This window comes from Giraffa tippelskirchi, chromosome 14 (genome assembly GCF_054371585.1).
Source record: "Giraffa tippelskirchi isolate mGirTip1 chromosome 14, T2T-mGirTip1v1.2.pri, whole genome shotgun sequence".
Taxonomy (NCBI): domain Eukaryota; kingdom Metazoa; phylum Chordata; class Mammalia; order Artiodactyla; family Giraffidae; genus Giraffa; species Giraffa tippelskirchi.
The window spans coordinates 49041722-49062246 of NC_137288.1; the positions used below are offsets into that span (position 1 = coordinate 49041722).

Consider the following 20525-nt stretch of genomic DNA (forward strand, 5'->3'; position numbering starts at 1 on the left):
AGAGCTTTCACTGTCAGGGTCTGGGTTCAATCCCTGGTTGAGAAACTAAGATTCCACAAGCTGTGCAGCATGGCCAAAAAAAAATTTTTTTTGAAAAATAAAAACCCACCACAGGGTATTGAAATATACAGAGAAAAATCAAAACAACCTTCTGCATCTTTCAGAAAGCTTACTTCTCTCCCTTTCCAAGATGCAGTACTTATTGTTATCCCTCTTCAGATACATCGACCCACATACTCCTAGCAAGTTTATTTACTGTTTCTTCTTTGTCTTATTGCTCCAGTTAAATTGAAAATTTCAGGTGATCAGGACTGTACTTCTCTCAGCCCTTCCGGCAATGCTAGACACCAAGAAGTCTTCCTACTAAATTCTTATATGATTAATTAATTAGGAAAATTTAATTAACCCCTACATTTCTCTAACATTGTTTTCTTGCCATCTATTATTTTTTGTGGTTTTATTTAAATGTAACTGCAATTAAAGTAAATAAAATAAGTTTATGGCAGATGTCATAAACTGAAAAGTAAGAAAAATATGTCTGCCTTTAATCAGACACATCATCAAAAATTAAACATACTTTTTATGTACTTATATTCTCAGGTCTTAGTTGCAGCATGCAGGCTCTTCCTCACGGTATGCAGGCTTAGTCGTCCTGACGCATGTGGGATCTTAGTTCCCCAATCAGGGATCAAACCTGCATCCCCTGCATTAGAAGGTGGACTCTTAACTACTGAACCATAAGAGAAGTCTCAAAAATAAATATACTTTTATTATTGAACAGCACCTGGTTTTATCATGAGAATAATGGTGAGCTCTTAGAAGAAATAGACCAAAATGTATATCTGATTAATAAGGAACGTTTTGTCCTACATATTAAACTCCTAATAACATAAGTTATTTTTTATTTTAATATATCATTCTAATAGGTTCTTTTGCATTAATTTTACTATTGAAAGTTACCATCTTACTTCCAGAGTCACTTCCTTAAAGACAATTTTTATCTCAGTAAGTCTGAGAAAATATAAATCTAAGCAAGACAACTTAGAATAACTTAATTTATAGAGATTTGCATTTACAGCCACGTTATTAAATTCAAAATTAAAGGTGAGCACTGCCTAATCATATGTCCCTGGCCAGTTTTGCAGAAACCTCAATCTAGAAGACACCACAAAAGCCAGTGATTTGATTTCTCATGTTTTGTTCATTACAGAGAAAATTACAGTGAGGGAAAGAGATCAACAAAAAGTCATGTGTAAGGAACTTGAATTCCTCAAGGAACAGAGGCAAAATATTAGGTCAGATCAGTGATTCTCACCCTGTGATGAAAGCTGAGACCTGACAAGCTTCTAAAAAATACCAATGCTTGGGCCCCAGCCCCAGAGACTCTAATTTATTTGTCTGGGAGAGTGCCAGGCATCTGTAGTTTTGAAAGTCCCTCCAATGATTTTAATGTACAGCTGGAGTTGAGAATCATTAGATTAAATGATACAAGATTACACATAAACCTTCTTTAATAAAAAAAAAAATTCTTACATTTTCCCTCTGTCTACTTCCAGTGCCAATTCAGGCAAAGTTAGAACTGTCCTTTAAGAAGAACTTGCTTGATATAAAATTAACACACAGAAATCCCTTGCATTCCTATACTCCAATAATGAGAAAACAGAAAGAGAAATTAAGGAAACAATACCATTCACCATTGCATCAAAAAGAATAAAATACTTAGGAATATATCTACCTAAAGAAACAAAAGACTTATATATAGAAAACTATAAAACACTGATGAAAGAAATCAAAGAGGACACAAACAGATGGAGAAATATACCGTGTTCATGGATTGGAAGAATTAATATAGTGAAAATGAGTATACTACCCAAAGCAATCTATAGATTCAATGCAATCCCTATCAAGCTACCAATGGTATTTTTCACAGAACTAGAACAAATCATCTCACAATTTGTATGGAAATATAAGAAACCTCGAATAGCCAAAGCAATCTTGAGGAAGAAGAATGGAACTGGAGGAATCAACCTGCCTGACTTCAGGCTCTACTACAAAGCCACAGTCATCAAGACAGTATGGTACTGGCACAAAGATAGAAATATAGATCAATGGAACAAAATAGAAAGCCCAGAGATAAACCCACGCACATATGGACACCTTATCTTCGACAAAGGAGGCAAGAATATTCAATGGAGAAAAGACAATCTCTTTAACAAGTGGTGCTGGGAAAACTGGTCAACCACTTGTAAAAGAATGAAACTAGAACATTTCCTAACACCGTACACAAAAATAAACTCAAAATGGATTAAAGATCTAAATGTAAGACCAGAAACAATAAAACTCCTAGAGGAAAACATAGGCAAAACACTCTCCGACATAAATCACAGCAGGATCCTCCATGACCCACCTCCTAGAATATTGGAAATAAAAGCAAAAATAAACAAATGGGACCTAATTAAAATTAAAAGCTTTTGCACAACAAAGGAAACTATAAACAAGGTGAAAAGACAGCCTTCAGAATGGGAGAAAATAATAGCAAATGAAGCAACAGACAAACAATTAATATCAAAAATATACAAGCAACTTCTGCAGCTGAATTCCCGAAAAATAAACGACCCAATCAAAAAATGGGCCAAAGAACTAAACAGACATTTCTCCAAAGAAGACATACAGATGGCTAACAAACACATGAAAAGATGCTCAACATCACTCATTATTAGAGAAATGCAAATCAAAACCACAATGAGGTATCATTTCACACCAGTCAGAATGGCTGCTATCCAAAAGTCTACAAGCAATAAATGCTGGAGAGGGTGTGGAGAAAAGGGAACCCTCTTACACTGTTGGTGGGAATGCAAACTAGTACAGCCACTATGGAGAACAGTGTGGAGATTCCTTAAAAAACTGGGAATAGAACTGCCATATGACCCAGCAATCCCACTGCTGGGCATATACACCGAGGAAACCAGAATTGAAAGAGACGCGTGTACCCCAATGTTCATCGCAGCACTGTTTACAATAGCCAGGACATGGAAGCAACCTAGATGTCCATCAGCAGACGAATGGATAAGGAAGCTGTGGTACATATACACAATGGAATATTACTCAGCCATTAAAAAAAATACATTTGAATCGGTTCTACTGAGATGGATGAAACTGGAGCCCATTATACAGAGTGAAGTAAGCCAGAAAGAAAAACAACAATACAGTATACTAATGCATATATATGGAATTTGAAAGATGGTAACGATAACCCTATATGCGAGACAGAATAAGAGACACAGATGCATGGAACAATTTTATGGACTCTGAGGGAGAAGGTGAGGGTGGGACGTTCTGGGAGAATAGCATTGAAACATGTATATTATCATATGTGAAACAGAACACCATTCCATGTTCGATGCATGAGACAAGGGCTCAGGGCCGGGGCAATGGGATGATCCAGAAGGATGGGATGGGGAGGGAGGTGGGTGGGGGGTCCAGGAGGGGGAACACATGTAAACCCATGGCTGATTCATGTCAATGTATGGCAAAAACTATTGCAATGTTGTGAAGTGATTGGCCCCCAACTAAAATAAATAAATTTATAAATAAAAAAAAAATAAAATAAAATAAAATTAAAAAAAAAAAAAAAGAAGAACTTGCTTCATGTAGAAATAAAAATCAACATACATGCACACATAAACCTGTAGGTTTCCCTTGAAAATCATCATCAAAATTATTCTGTGTGTAGCTAGAGCCAAAATTGTAAAAACTATGTTTATAAATAATGTTAATTAACTCTTTTATTCTTTTGTATCTACATGGACTCTTTCAGTCTAAAGTGATAAAAGTGAAATCAGCCTAGTTTAAATGAAAGAAAAGGGGATGAATCAGCTAAAAACTGCAAAGGATGGTCACAGATCCACATTACCCAAATTAAATCCAGGGCCCAATGTTACCAAGACCTGCTTTCTCACTCCCCTAGTACTCCTGTGCTCCCATTCTTTGTTCTGCTTCTCTATGCATGTTGGCTGCGTTCTCTCCATCAATGAATATCCTGCAAGTGACAGGGGCCCCAAGTTTGCATCTTTGCAGAAACCTTACCTAAAAGGCAAAATCTGATCTTTCCTGCTCCTCCAGAAGAAAAGTCCCAGACAGTGACTCTGATTGACATGAGCTGTATCACAGGCTCATGCTAAAAATGTCAACTTATTACTTATCTACAAATATATCACTTGAAAGCCAAACTGAGTTTTAAAACATTAACAGGAATGGATATAGGAAAGAAGTAGAGAGATTAAAAGACCAATCAGGAGAACTCTGTTTGTCTGAAACAAAATAACATGTTACAGGAGATACAATAGTTGATTTACAGAAATAGTCAAAGGTCATATCAAGAACATACTTTTATCTTAAAGCGATGAACTTGATTTTTATTCTGAGAGCTGAGAGAGCCACAAAAGGATTTCAGCAGAAGAATGAGATGATCAGATTTGTTTTAGGAAGATTACTTTGGCATGTGGGAATAGACTGAACAGAAAGCATTTTAAAAATAGAAATCCGTTAGAAAGATATTTCAGTTTTCCACATGAAAGGACATCTAAATTCATACTAAGGCAATAGTAAAACAAACAAAAGCAGGAAATGGACTCAAGAGAGTTTAAGGAAGTAGTTATCTACATCAAACGAAATGGTGTACAGAGTACTCAGAAAAGGAGAGGGTACAGAATGACTCAGTGATTTCTGGCTTGAGAAACTTACTTCTAAGTGATGCTATCCACTAAGAGAATTCAGGAATAGAGGCAGATTTGGAAGGAGATTATAAATTCTGTTTAACATATTAAAGTAGACTTATCTATAGGATCCAAATGGAGATCAATTCGTACTGTAAATTCAGCCTAAAGTGAAGTGAAGTGAAGTGAAGTCGCTCAGTCGTGTCCGACTCTTTGCGACCCCATAGACTGTAGCCTACCAGGCTCCTCCGTCCATGGGATTTTCCAGGCAAGAGTAGGAGTGGGTTGCCATTTTCTTCTCCAGAGGATCTTCCCGACCCAGGGATCGAACCCGGGTCTCTCGCATTGTAGGCAGACGCTTTACCATCTGAGCCACAAGGGAAGCCAAATTCAGCCTAAAGATCAATCTTAATTGTAAAGTCATGGTGTTAGATGATTTGTGCATAACTCCACTGACGTTCACTTCTCAGGACACAAGCAGAAGCAGGAGCAGTTAGCAGAATGGGGTACCATGTATTTTTAACAAATAAGGAGTCGGGGGGGGGGGTAGTATATAATCCCAACCAGAATGGTGTAAAGGGTATTCTAGCTGATGGCATAAGCCCCAAAGGAGGTCCAAAGAGAGAGGAGAGACAAAGATTTTGAAGAGTTAGTGAAGACAAATGAACACCGACTTCACCTCACCCCTTCCCAGGTCTGTAGTTTGTAGCACTAAAGAGGATGATAAGGGAGTGGGGATTCTGGAGGAAAGCCAGGTGCTCAGGTTTAGATTTCTTTCTTTTTCTGGCTCCCCAGTGTCCAAACCAGACCTTGGCCTTGGGAAGAAAAAAGAAAAGAAGCCAAAGAAGAAGCAGTCTCCACCTCCTTGCCCAATGAAAAGAGAACTTGTATCCAGGTTCGGCCAGTTCCATGGTTGACACTCCCCCTAGAGGAAGCCATGAAGAGTGCAGCCAACCTGAGAAATTCTCCACGGTTCAGGTGGGGTGGGGACTGTTGTTTCTAGGAGAGTCCTAACTTTTTTTTAAGGTTATACTCCATTTCTGTCTGGTTCTCCGCCCCCAGAGACTCACCACCCTATCAGCATGCATGCCCATTTTCTTCTGAGCCTGGTTCTCAATCCTTCCCATTATTAGACATCTTCATAATGAATTCTTTTTCTTCTTAAGTTAACCAAAGTTGGTTTCTCTTGTTTGCAACAAGCAACTCTAACAGGTATAGGTGACAAGTACTTTCAGAGGCAGAATGAAGGATGTACTATGCTAAAGTCCCTGGCTCTCCTAAGACCTCTAAACTATAATATTAGAAGCGTCACAGAGTTGCTAGACATAAAAGCAAAAGTTCAAAGGAGAAAAGTGATGTGACAAAGGAAAAATTAAAGCATTTCCATGCCCAAATACACCATAGCTAAAATTAAAAGGCAAATCAAAAGTACATAAGAAAATGTTGAGGTGTCCTACGGCTTTCCAAAATTAGGAATATTTCTCTTCTCTCGTCAAGACCATGTGTTGGTTGTTTTGATCCCCATAAGAAAGAAATTATATGAGACAAAACTTGTCAAAAGATTTTAGTTTCTATTTCTCATCAAATGTGGAGCCTTGTAGTACTGCCTGCACAATTCCTACACGTTGCCTGGAGGTGAGATTTCACAACCAGGTAGGCATTTCTGGGTTTGAGAGATGGTGAAACACCCTTGGCGGTGAGTTTCTTGGATGATGTTCCTTGACCTTGACAGTGAAGCTTCCACTGATGTGTCTACAGTCTTTTCAAGGCAGGGCAGAGGGTGGGGGGAGAAGTAGGAAGAGGATCATGTTCCCACCCCATTAGTCGTTTCCCTCGGGCAAGAAGTTACAATTTCAATTGCATATCTAGTTATACTTTCCCTTTACCTTACATGGGCTACCGAAAGAAACACTTGTAAGGCAAACAACCGTGATTGCTAACTGAAAACGTTCTTAGCAGATGAGTAGCCCTTCCATGTTTTCTTGTGATGATCACATAGCCCACCTCTGGGAAGGGCACAAAAATGAGGGTCATCTCACTTACACACAGCAGGTTATGGTCACACTCTATAGTCTCCCATCTGCTTCCCATCAGAAGGAAAAATTATTTCACAGGCATTAGGTCTCATGGAGGAAAGGTCCTGACGTTTTTCCAATCCATATAAAATCACTTTGTCTCTGCTCCTTGGGCTCTTAACTGTTGGATTCAGCTTCACTTCCATGGCAGTAAACTTATATATGACTGATAATGATAAGTGAAAGTGAAAGTGAAGTCGCTCAGTCGTGTCCGACTCTTTGCGACCCCATGGACTGTAGCCTACCAGGCTCCTCCGTCCATGGGATTCTCCAGACAAGAATACCGGAGTGGGTTGCCATTTCCTTCTCCAGGGAATCTTCCCAACCCAGGGATCAAACCCGGGTCTCCCACGTCAGAGGCAGACGCTTAACCTCTGAGCCACCAGGGAAGCCCATAGTCTTCCGAAAGCCTATAACTGATATGTTATACTTCAACGAACTCAGTTTTGAAACTACAGAATCCTTTTCTATGATAGGCAGCCCTGTTAATCTGGATGATTCCAGCATGTAGGAGGTCCAAATGGCAGGTGGAAAAGCTGGCAAAGAGGGCAGTGAAGGGGACAGTTTGAGAGGAAAAGGTTGCAGCACAGAGCCAGGCTGGAATAGCCACACTGGAAAGGGCGCAGGCCTAAAGGGGCTCACATTTCAGGGACATGGAAGATGCCAGGGCTTGGAGGCAGAGTGAGATTAACTAGTCATCACAGATTACTGCGCTGGGACAGAATGGATTATTGTGTGTTGCCTTTGTTAACTGCAGTGCAGGCAGAAATCTCTAATGTAGAGAGGACTGATCTGATCTGTGCTTTGAACTGAACATCGGTTTAAAAAAAAGAAAAAACGTTTATGCTTTAGCAAATCATAGCTGCTAGTGGACTGAGTTGCCAAGTGAGAGTGAGGCCCGTCTCACAAGGGAAGTGACCAGCATTCTGATGACCTTTTAAGGAAGCAGAGTAAGGGACATCAAGGCAATGCTCTGTCTTCGCCCACAAACTCACAGGACTCCTGTTCTACTTTCATCTTTACACAATTTTTCAATCACTTTGCTTCTATTCTATATGATATCTGGTGATTATAAACTGTAAGCCCAGGAGGCCAAGGACAGTGTCTGTCTTTTGCACACTATCTCCCCACCACAGTTCCTGATAGGTAGGTATACAATAAATATTTGAGCTAGTAAATGAATTACATTGTTGACCCAAGGGCCAAACACTCTTATCATCTATCTCCCACTTTTTCGAGATGTACCAAAAAACTCAAGAGAAAATGTCTAAAATATTCTTGTGTCATTTTTTAGGCCTTTTTTCTCAGGTATGAGCAAAAGTATTAGTTCACAGATTAAGGACTTAAAGCAAACTTAAAGCAAACAATAGAAATTGCACATAGGATGCTAAGAATATTATAAAAATAAAGTATATCAACACATGATGCCTTCTAGGTTTCACTGCTTTGACGACAAGCTCCATACATTCATTTCATCCCTACGGACACTTTGCCTCTGTCAGGTGAATGCACGCTCTACTCTGTTCAGACAGGGGGCGGTAGTGGGTACGTGACTACCAGACAGCAGCATTTGTATAATTTTACACAGAAATGTCTTGACATGTATAGAGGAGAGTTTTCTAAAATATTGAGTGCCAGAGATATTTCAGCAATCAACTGTGGAATGCTGAAAAAAAAAATGTCATGAAAAACCTGAATGATGACATAAGAAATACAGTAAAATCCTAAAGTATATTTTGCATAGTAACAATCCTTACCAATATATGTCTTTTAGCAAATATTTATGAATACTTAAAGAAACAGGGTACAGATTGGTAGCCCTTAAATATTTCAGAAAATAACTGCTTCTAAGAGCAAAACAAATTGCCTAATACTCTCTTACTTTGTAATTTTTTTTTTTAACTTTAGCAACTTGAAATCATTCATAAACTATACATTTACAATTGGGCTAGTATTATAGGACATCTTGTGGAGTTATTCAAATCATTAACTTTCTTAAGTTATTAAATATGGGAAAAAACAATTTTACTTAGAAAGGATTTTCCCTTTGAAGAAGGTAAGGGCATCCACTCTCATAGTCCTCTTCCCATTCTTAACTCTTCCAGTCTTTCTACTCCACCGAAATGGATTTTTCTCAGCAAAACCATGAAGATTATGGCAAAATTGTATCTTCTTTAAAGTTTCTGCAGCTCTGAATCCTCTGCTAATCCCCTGCTTCTGGAAAACTTTCCCTCTTCCATTTGGGGAGAAAGGAGAACTGGGTGTGAGACCTAACTCTGCCTGTAGGTAAGACAGACACTTAACCTCCCTGGGATCCATAAATAAAGGAGGAATACAGGAATATCCTACAGGGTTGTTGTGAGGAAAAATAAGAGCCTGTATATAGCAGCCCTTTGTAAACTGTAAAGTTTTAGAGACACAGTAATGTATTGCGTTTGGCATGTAAAATTTCAGCTCGCCCTGTCCAATCTCTCTCCCCCTCCATTCACCTTCAACTTTAACACAAGTATCTCCAATCCAACATTCAACATACATTTATTGAGTTCCTACCATGCAATAAAGCACTATGCTAAGAGCTAAAGATCAAAAGAAGGAATAGTCAAGAGGAAGGAGAAAATCATATGGGCTCAGCTGTCGCATTGTATTTGATAGAATAGAACAACCTTGAGACATATCATGTACAGAATAATCAAAAAGCTTGACATTTCTTAACCAAAGCTTTTTTCCTCATTTTCCTTTCTTTCTGCTCTTTCGCTTGCTAACTTTTAAGAATGTCAAGAAAGGAAACATACATTTTATTTAATTAAAAACTTTCAGAGCTGAACATGCTATAGAACAATGTGCCCTTGGAGACAATGAACAATCTTTTCCATCAGTATATTTAGAAAGAAAAACAACAATACAGTATACTAATGCATATATATGGAATTTGAAAGATGGTAACGATAACCCTGTATGCGAGACAGAATAAGAGACACAGATGCATAGAACAATTTTATGGACTCTGAGGGAGAAGGTGAGGGTGGGACGTTCTGGGAGAATAGCATTGAAACATGTATATTATCATATGTGAAACAGAACACCATTCCATGTTCGATGCATGGGACAAAGGCTCAGGGCCGGGGCAATGGGATGACCCAGAGGGAAGGGATGGGGAGGGAGGTGGGTGGGGGGTCCAGGAAGGGGAACACATGTAAACCCATGGCTGATTCATGTCAATGTATGGCAAAAACTATTACAATATTGTAAAGTAATTAGCCCCCAACTAAAATAAATAAATTTATAAAAAAAAAAAATCAAAATGTGATGCAATAACAAAAATATTATATTTCTTAGTCTTCACCAGTGGAAAGGTTGACAGAAGCTCTCGAGTCCTTGATTCCTCCATTGACTGCCTAACCCCAGCAGAGATCCACAAGAGCATGTTCCTGGTCCTAAGCCTGAGACCTCTCCTACCCAGGTGAGCTTGGATGGACCATGAATGATGCGAAGCCCCTTCCAAGGCTAGAATCATACCCTCCACTCATCCTCTGTACTCCACCCTAGTCCTTCTAGGCTTTCCAAGGGCGAGAGTGACAGGGGAGGTAGCCCTGGGCGACACTGGAGAGAAGGGCAGTGAAAGGGAAGGAAAAGGGAGAGGAAGAGATAAAAAATAGATGCTTGCTCCCCAACAAATCATGCAGAAAAAGCACTTTTAACCTCCTTATAATTCCCTCTGAAACTTCCCTCTTTATGTCAAGTTCTACCCCACATTCTAGTTGTATGCACCTGGGGACTTCTTTAAACATCTAAATTATTTTTCCCTAGAAGGGAGGGACAAGCAAGCATGGTTCCATGAGCCCACACAGAGGAATGAGTAAGCCTCTACATTATCAATTTAACCAGTTCGATCATGTTTTCTTTTATGAAGCTCAGTACTGAATTTGTCAAAATGATAAAAAACCATTCACAAAGGACGAAATGTAAGTGGCTATTTTTTTTTTAATTTGTATACAAGATTTATCTGTGGGTGTGTATGTGTGTGTGTGTGCTCGGTCGCTCGGTCCTGTCTGACTCTTTTGCCACCCCATGGACTGTAACTGGCCTGGCTCCTCTGTCCATGGGATTTCCCAGGCAAGAATACTGGAGAAGGTTGCCATTTCCTACTCCAGGGGATCTTCCTGATCCAGGGATTAAACCCACTTCTCTAGCGTCTCCTGCTTGGACAGGCAGATTCTTTACCACTGCACCTCCTGGGAACACAAGATTTATTTGGATCTATCTGCTATATCTATTAAGCTTTTGGTTTTAGTTTCATTTTTGGTGAGCTAAGAGAACACAAATCTCTCCCTGTCAAATGGCCTGAGTACCTCTGAAACTCCACTTTAATTAGTTGAATTAGCTCAAAATACACGTAAAGATTAGTATTTGGAGAATAATTGCTATCAAGATGAAATCAATAGGAAGAAAACTCCACAATTGAAAGGAAGTAGATACAAGAAAATCTCTGTGTCCTCTCTCAATCTGCCTAAACACAGTGTCCCTTCTCTTCATCTGGAAGGACAAAGGTTAGTCCTCAGAGACAACTTCAGACCCTATCAGCCTGGAGAAGGCACCAGAGGAATCTACATAACAAACTTCACTAACTAGCCTTTTATCTCCACCCCTGGAAGCCTGAAACTGCTTTTCTTTGTCCTGCTATTTCTCCACAAATTTATTACTGTTTGTTGAAGATGCTATATAAGCTGGAATTCTAAACCATCTAGAGTAGTTACTCTTTTTCCTCTGGGCATCTCATGTGTACATGATATATATATATATATATTTATGTTCATTTTTCTATTGCTAAAAAAATAAAGATTTGTGGATTTGGGTCTTGTCTGATGGGAGTGAATGGGAATTTCAAACAAGATCCATTGGTTCTTGAGAATTTTACATCAGCAGACACAATACTAATGTGGACTGAACAGGAGAGAGCATAAAATGAAAAAAGAAAAGGCTGTCAAATCTCCCAAATTCTACAGACAGGAAGCAGGCCAATAAAATAATTCAAATGTAAATATATGCTACCTTTCATAGAAAAGGAGAACTCAAACTATCAGGTATAAAATAAGCTACAAGGATCTATTATACAACATGGGGGATATAGCCAATATTTTGCAATAATTATAAACATGACATGTACATGCGAAGTTGCTTTGGTCATGTCCAACTCTTTGTGACACTATGGACCGTAGCCCGCCAGGCTCCTCTGTTAGGGTTAGGGATTCTCCAGGCAAGAATATTGGAGTGGCATTATCAGAGAAATGCAAATCAAAACCATAATGAGGTACCTTCTCATGCCGGTCAGAATGGCTGCTATCAAAAAGTCTACAAACAATTAATGTTGGAGAGGGTGCAGAGAAAAGGGAACCCTCTTACACTGTTGGTGGGAATGCAAACTAGTACAGCCACTATGGAGAACAGTGTGGAGATTCCTTAAAAAACTGGAAATAGAACTGCCATATGACCCAGCAATCCCATTACTGGGCATACATACTAAGGAAACCAGAATTGAAAGAGACACATGTACCCCAATGTTCATCACAGCACTGTTTACAATAGCCAGGACATGGAAGAAACCCAGATGTCTATCAGCAGACGAATGGATAAGAAAGCTGTGGTACATATACACAATGGAATATTACTCAGCTATTAAAAAGAATGCATTTGAATCAGTTCTAATGAGGTGGATGAAACTGGAGCCTATATACACAGTGAAGTAAGTCAGAAAGAAAAACACCAATACAGTATATTAACGCATATATATGGAATTTAGAAAGATGGTAACAATGACCCTATATGCGAGACAGCAAAAGAGACACAGATGTAAAGAACAGACTTTTGGACTCTGGGAGAAGGCGAGGGGGGATGATCTGAGAACAGCATTGAAACATGTATATTATCATATGTGAAACAGATCGCCAGTCCAGGTTCGATGCATGAGACAGGGTGCTCAGGGCTGGTGCACTGGGATGACCCTGAGGGATGGGATGGGTAGGGAGGTGGGAGGGGAGTTCAGGATGGGGAACACAGGTACACCCATGGCTGATTCATGTCAATGTATGGCAAAAACCACTACAATATTGTAATTAGCCTCCAATTAAATTAATTAAAATAAAATACTAGAGTGGGTTGCCATGCCCTCCTCCAGGGGATCTTCCCCACCCAGGAATTGAACCTGTGTCTCTTACATCTCTCTTACATCTCCTGCATTGGCAGACTTATTAGCGCCACCTGGGAAGCCCATAAACATGGTATAGCATTTTATAAACTGTGAATCACCATGTTGTACAACAGTAAATTACTGTACATCAACTATACTTCAATGTTTCAAAAAAAGAATGATTCAAAAGATGGAAACAAAAGCAGATAGCAGAATCAGAGCTCAGAGGATGGGGCCAAGAACCCAAAATGCAGAGCTGAAAACCACCCATTACTGCCTGGCCTTGAAGCTCTAATCAAGGAACTCTGCTTGGAGTTTACCTGGCTGGATTTTTAAACTGCTTTGGACAAGTAGACAAGTAAAAATGCTATTTGTTCCCCATTCTCCCCTATTTTTTAACTGGAAAAGCTGTAACTCTTATGCCAAGCTCATTCAACTACTGTGGAAGTGTTGGAGGCAGGTCACATTTTCTTTAGTTCCACACGTCCACAGATGGAGAACTTTGCCCAGGAGCTGTACTTAATAGGTTACACCAGAGCCTTTTCTAATCTGATTTAGATGATGAGATACGGGACTTTTAAGCTGGTAGAATTTATAAGACACTCTGGACTTGAACTGATGCTGTAATGGAATGATTCCATCTCAACCCTGAGGATAGGGTGAATGTATTTCACTTGTGGGACAGACATGGATCGTTGCAGGTCAGGGGTTGGACTGTGTTAGGCAAAATCCTAAGAATGACTCCCAGTGACCTTCTTGTTTGTATAACCCTCTCCCCTTTGAGTCTGGTGGGGACCTGTGACATGCTGAATTATCACGCCCATGACTGTTTCATTGTATGAAAAAAGAGAGATTAACCAGGTGGGTCCTATCTAATCACAAAAGCACTTTAAAAACAGAATTTTTAGATGCCATCTCTAGATGGCAACACAAGGCAAAGTCAGAAAATCAAAGGGTAAGATGTACCCAATGTGATACTGTGACCTTGAAGATGGAGGGAGTCATGTGCAAGAACCAGAGAACAGCCTCTAGAAGTTGACTCCTAGCCAATGGCCCACAAGGAAACAACTGAATTCTGCTATCAATCTGAATGAACTTGAAAATGGATTCTTCCAGGAAGTTCCCTGCTGGTCTAGTGGTTAGGACTCACTTTCACAGCTGTGGCCTGGGCTCAATGACCATTCATTTGCCTTAGCTGTCATCCAAAGCTACCCCATTGCTGTGCCACAGTTATCTGATGACCAGGCCAAAATTTAATCAGCAAAAGCGGTTGAAAAAGTTTTCCTCATGCTCTCCACTCCTAAAGATCAATTCATTTTTATACAGCCCCAAGTATTTGCACTGATACTGAAAAAATCAAATAATTTTCACTCAAGTTCACAGAAGCTGTAGAAAATCTAGGTTAACTTCAAGGAATATTTAGAAGAAAATATTCCATGAAATTATCATGGTATTCTGGTATTCTGACTTGCTTTCAAGCTGGAGCAGATTGATCAATAGAGTCATGAATTTGATTAAGATTCTCAATGGAGTTTGGGGTTGGTCTACACAACTGAACACTGATGGCAGATAACCATGGTGCATCAAATTATTTGCACCTGTAATTTTGTTACTTAATCTAACAGGTTGAACCGCCACCTTCCAGTCCAAGTCTACCTCCTGCAGAAGGGCTTCCTTAAAAATGTGAATTAAAAAATGGCTATTCTGATTGAGGAAATACAATTGCATGGTAAATGTGCTAACAGCCTATGTTAAAGGGGTTAGCAGCCCATCTGACTCTTGAGTTGCACACAGGCTGTCAATCCAACTAATGTCACTAAAATCCCTAACAAAAAAATATTGTGTTCATAATCCAAGACTGAGGGCATCACATATTGAGATAGTTATTTTGGATGACTACCTATGAACCATTCTAAATTTGCTTCAGGCCACATGGTGGATCCTCTGATTAGTAGCTGATATGCTTACTATTAAGACCTCAAGTTCATTAGCAAACATGGTACAACATGAAGTGTCCTAACTGACGAAACACAATAGAATTCACATCTTGGTTATCACTTATTAACCATGTCAGCTCACCTCTATGAACCTGTTCCCTCATTATAACTTCAACTTCATGAGACTGCTTTGAGGATAAAGTGACATAACTGAAGTAAAAAACCTCTGACAACCAGAAAATATCCCAATAGTGTTGTGGTGCTTCCCAGCATGGTGTAACCCAACGGGACATGATATGAGTCAAATGAGGTGAATTAAGCAGCATCTTCAAGGAAGGGAAAGCCCTTTAAGGTGATTATAATTCTCCTATGAATCACAGTCAGTAAAATATCCAATGTTGCTCTGAAGCCGAATATATAAAAATCGCTAAAGACAGGTCTCTAGAGTTCCAAGCCTGAAAAGGTAACGTTTGGGGGCCTAGGGTTTTCTGGTGAGACTGAGTCTGAGTCCAGAATCTTGATGACTAGAACAGGACAAGGCAGATAGAGTCTACAAGGTCAGAACAAAGGCAGAAACTAAAGTAAGGCTCAAAGTTAAGCCTCTGAAACTCACATACTCAAAGAATGAACAAACTTCAAAAACAGCATTTTTATTTGGAAAAATCAGCAAATAAATTGGCAATCCTGACAGTCAGGCATTTCAATCTAACATTTTACTTGGTAGATAAACATTTGTAGAAAATCTGTAAATAGTATAAACACTTTTCTCAAAATGCTAAAAGGCCAAACACAACAGATTACATAGTCTATGTTTTCATTTATATGAAATTCTAAAAAACACAAAACAAACTCAGCAGTGGCCACAGGACTGGAAAAGGTCAGTTTTCATTCAAATCTCAAAGAAAGGCAATGCCAAAGAATGCTCAAACTACCACACAATTGCACTCATCTCACGTGCTAGTAAAGTAATGCTTAAAATTCTCCAAGCCAGGCTTCAGCAATATGTGAACCATGAACTTGCAGATGTTCAAGCTGGTTTTAGAAAAGGCAGAGGAACCAGAGATCAAATTGCCAACATCCGCTGGATTTTTGAAAAAGCAAGAGAGTTCCAGAAAAACATCTACTTCTGCTTTATTGACTACTCCAAAGCCTTTGACTGTGTGGATCACAATAAACTGTGGAAAATTCTTCAAAAGATGGGAATACCAGACCACCTGACCTGCCTCTTGAGAAACCCCTATGCAGATCAGGAAGCAACAGTTAGAATTGGACATGGAACAACAGACTGTTTCCAAATAGGAAAAGGAGTACATCAAGGCTGTATATTGTCACCATGCTTATTTAACTTATATGCAGAGTACATCATGAGAAATGCTGAGTTGGATGAAACACAAGCTGGAATCAAGATTGCCAGGAAAAATATCTGTAACCTCAGATATGCAGATGACACCACCCTTATGGCAGAAAGCAAAGAGGAACTAAAGAGCCTCTTGATGAAAGTGAAAGAGGAGAGTGAAAAAGTTGGCTTAAAGCTCTACATTCAGAAAACTAAAGATCATGGCATCCGGTCCCATCACTTCATGGCAAATAGATGGGGAAACAGTGAAAACAGTGTCAGACTTTATTTTTCTGGGCTCCAGAATCACAGCAGATGGTGATTGCAGCCATGAAATTAAAAGACGCTTACTCCTTGGAAGGAAAGTTATGACCAACCTAGACAGCATATTAAAAAGCAGAGACATTACTTTGCCAACAAAGGTTTGTTTAGTCAAGGCTACGGTTTTTCCAGTGGTCATGTATGGATGTGAGAGTTGGACTATGAAGAAAGCTGAGCACCAAAGAATTGATGCTTTTGAACTGTGGTGTTGGAGAAGACTCCTGAGAGTCCCTTGGACTGCAAGGAGATCCATCCAGTCCATCCTAAAGGAGATCAGTCCTGGGTGTTCATTGGAAGGACTGATGTTGAAGCTGAAACTCCAATACTTTGGCCACCTCATGCAAAGAGCTGATTCATTGGAAAAGACCCTGATGCTGGGAAAGATTGAGGGCAGGAGAAGAAGGGGACGACAGAGGATGACATGGTTGGATGGCATCACCAACTCAATGGACATGGGTTTGGGTGGACTCCGGGAGCTGGTGATGGACAGGGAGGACTGGCATGCTGCAGTTCATGGAGTCGCAAAGAGTTGGACACGACTGAGTGACTGAACTGAACTGAACTGAATGATACAAAACAAATCATTTGCCAATGGCAAAGGTGGGAGGATACAATTAACTGCAAATGGACACATGAATTTCAGGGGATGAAGGAAATGTTCTACATAATGTTTATGGTTGTAGACAGACACCTATATATACATTTTCAAAACTCACTGAATTCTACACTGAAAACTGGAGAATGTTACTCTGAAAAAATATACCTCAAAAAAATTTTTAAAGATTACACATAATAAGTCAGCATGCTGTTCAAAGAATCATTCCAGTAAAAATATTTTACTTAGTAAACAAATATTTGTAGAAAATCTGGAAATAATAAATAAAATTTTTTTCACAATCATAAGCAGTGGTTACTTTGTATTTTTACTTATATTTTCTAATTTAAATTTTATATTGGGGTATAGTTGATTTACAATGTTGTTAGTTTCAAGTGTACAGCAAAGTGATTCAATTATACACATATATACATCCATTCTTTTCCCATATAGGTTATTATAGAACACTGAGTATAGTTCCCTGTACTATACAGTAGGTCCTTGTTGATTATCTATTTTGTGTATTTGTTAATCCCAAACTCCTAATTTATTCCTCCTGTCAGCCTTTCTCCTTTGCTAACCATATATTTGTTTTCGAAGACTGTTAAGTCTGTTTCTGTTTTGTAAATAAATTCATTTGTATCAACTTTTTAGATTTCATATAAGTGGTATCATATGCTACTTTTCTTTCTCTGACTTATTTCACTTAGTATGATAATCTCTAGGTCCATCCACATTGCTGCAAATGGTATTATTTCTTTTTTATGGCTAACAGTCCACTGTACATGTACCACATCTTTATCCATTCCTCTGTCAATGGACATTTAGGCTGCTTCCATATATTGACTGCTGTGAATAGTGCCACAATGAACACTGGGGTGCACATATCTTTTTGAACTATGGTTTTCTCTGGATATGAGCCCAGGAGTGGGATTACTGGATCATATGGTAGATTTTGTTTTTTTAAAGAATGTCCATACTATTCTCCATAGTGGTTCTATCAATTTACATTCCCAACACTGCAGGAGGGTTCCCTTTTCTCCACACCCTCTTCTATTGTTTGTAGACTTTTGATGATGGTCATTCTGACCAGTGTGAGGTGATACCTCATTTCTCTAAAAAATTAGCAATGCTGAGCATCTTTACATGTGTTTTTTGGCCATCTGTATGTATTTTTTAGAGACATGCCTATTTAGACCTGCTTTTTTTTTGACTGGGTTATTTTTGGTTTTTTGATATTGAGCTGCAAGAGCTGTTTGTATTATTTTGGAGATTAATCTCTGTTGGTCACTTCACTTGCAAATATTAATATATTCTTTCATTCTGTGAGCTGTCTTTTCACTTTGCTTATGGTTGCCTTTACTGTACAAAAGCTTTTAAGCTTAATTGGGTCCCACTTCTGTATTTTCAGTTTTACTTTCATTAGTCTATGAGGTAGATCCAAAAACATATTGCTGCAATTTATGTCAAAGACTCGTCTGCCTATGTCTTCCTATAAGAGTTTTATAGTATCTGGTGTTACATTTTGGCCTTTAATCCACTTTGAGTTTACTTTTGTGTACAGTGTTAGAGAATATTCTAACTTCATTCTTTAATATATAGCTGTGTTCCCAGCGTCACTTACCAAAGAGACTGTCTTTTCTCCATTGTATATTCTTGCCTCCTTTATTGTAGATTAACTAACCATAGGTGCGTGGGTTTATATCTAGGCATTCTATCTTGTTCCATTGATCTATATTTCTGCTTCTGTCCCAGTACAATACTGCTTTGATTACTGTAGCTTTGTAGTATAGTTTGAAGTCAGGGAGCCCGATTTCTCCAACTCCATTTTTCTTTGTCAGAATTGCTTTGGATATCCTGAGTTTTTCACATTTCCATACAAATTTTAAAATTTTTGTTCCAGCTCTGTGAAAAATTCTATTGGTAATCTGTTAGGGATTGCACTGAATCTGTACATTGCCTTGGGTAGTAGAGTAATTTTGACAATATTGATTCTTCCCATCCAAGACCAGTGTGTCTTTCCATCTGTTTGTGTCATATTCTATTTCTTTCATCAGCATATCATAGTTTTTGGAATTTTTACTAGTTTTTTTCTTGTAGTTGATTTCTAATCTCATAGCATTGTGGTTGGAAAATATGTTTGATGTGATTTCAACTTTTTAAAATTTTCTGAGGTTTGTTTTGAGACCCAGCATGTGATCCATTCTACAGAGTGTTCCAAGTGCACTAGAGAAGAATACGTATCCTGCTGCTTTCAGATGGAATAGTCTATAAATATCAATTAAGTCTAAGCAATGTTTACTTTCTAACATTGCAAGAATTTTTTTTTCCTTCTAGTGGAACAAGCAAAACTAAAAAGTACTTGAAAAGTGACCGTGAATGCAATTTAAAACCCTCCAAAAAAAAAAAAATCTCATGAACTCAGTACAATGATGCGGTAGTTGACAGGTCTTTGAATGTTTTCCAGAATGTAACACTAAACAAGAAGTTCTAAATTCAGGTTGTACAGGGGTCAAGTAGAACATATAACTGATTGGCATGGGGCAAGGTTACCGAAGTAAACTGGAGAGGTACATGGTCCTTCCCAAATGAGTTGGCATCACTGAGTCCCACAGACTGATGTCAGGAAAAAGTACAGACTACTGTATAGCCCGAGTTTCTGATGATTAAAGACTTAGTATGTGAAATTTCCTGATTTCCCGAAATTCTCTGATGGTTCAAAAATTTTTTTACAACACCATATGGGCTAAACAAAACATATCCATATGCAGAATTATGGCTTCAGGTCCATAATGCATGCTTTCTGAACTTTTTCAATAACAAAGTCTTGCCTTCTTTCTAACTGCTTACCTCTTTATTTGTAGAGTCCACAATAATGTGGAATACTAGTGCACCTGAAGTAAAATTCATCTTGAAATTATATGACAGTCAGTCACTTCTAGTAACTTTGCTGAAAAACGAAGTTCTGTTTACATCTCTAAGCATACTGGTTGGTAAAAAAAAAAAAAAAAAGGAAAATATCAATCAGAATGAAAGGAGAAGGAGTGAGGAAAAACTGAAGAAAAACACAACTTTAAGAGCCTAGTCAGCTTTTAGACTTCAGAGCAACAAAATAATCCATGTGTTGAAATTTGAGAACTTCATTGCCCCAACTAGTCCAACCTGGTTGTAAATTTCGAGCAAACAATTCCAAACATTCTCCCTCTGGCTTGATATAGTCTTTTAGAACCTCTGTCCAAAAAAGAGAAAAGAAAAAAAAAAATTATTATTAAGGAAGGAATCAACATCCTTTAGTAGTTAAGAGGAGAAAAGCAGAGATGTTTCCTTAAAAAAGAAAAACAGCAAGTTAATTTCAAGGATTT

General features: G+C 38.6%; 1 protein-coding gene across 12 annotated transcripts in view; it reads right to left on the reverse strand.

Moving 5' to 3' along the window:
• The window catches only part of METTL4 (methyltransferase 4, N6-adenosine), a 334285-nt gene that overhangs the window by 284989 nt on the left and 28771 nt on the right, over positions 1 to 20525 (reverse strand). For 3 of the 12 annotated variants that reach the window (XM_081561889.1, XM_081561884.1, XM_081561883.1), the window contains one exon: positions 17918 to 20394. The exons of 7 other annotated variants lie outside the window; for them this stretch is intronic. In XM_081561889.1, coding sequence (XP_081418015.1) covers positions 20316 to 20394 — 79 coding nt within the window. In that variant the 3' untranslated portion in view covers positions 17918 to 20315. Of the gene's footprint in view, positions 1 to 17917; positions 20395 to 20525 lie in introns of those variants that run through there. 2 more of the 12 variants (XM_081561888.1, XM_081561887.1) reach the window with 1 other exon arrangement.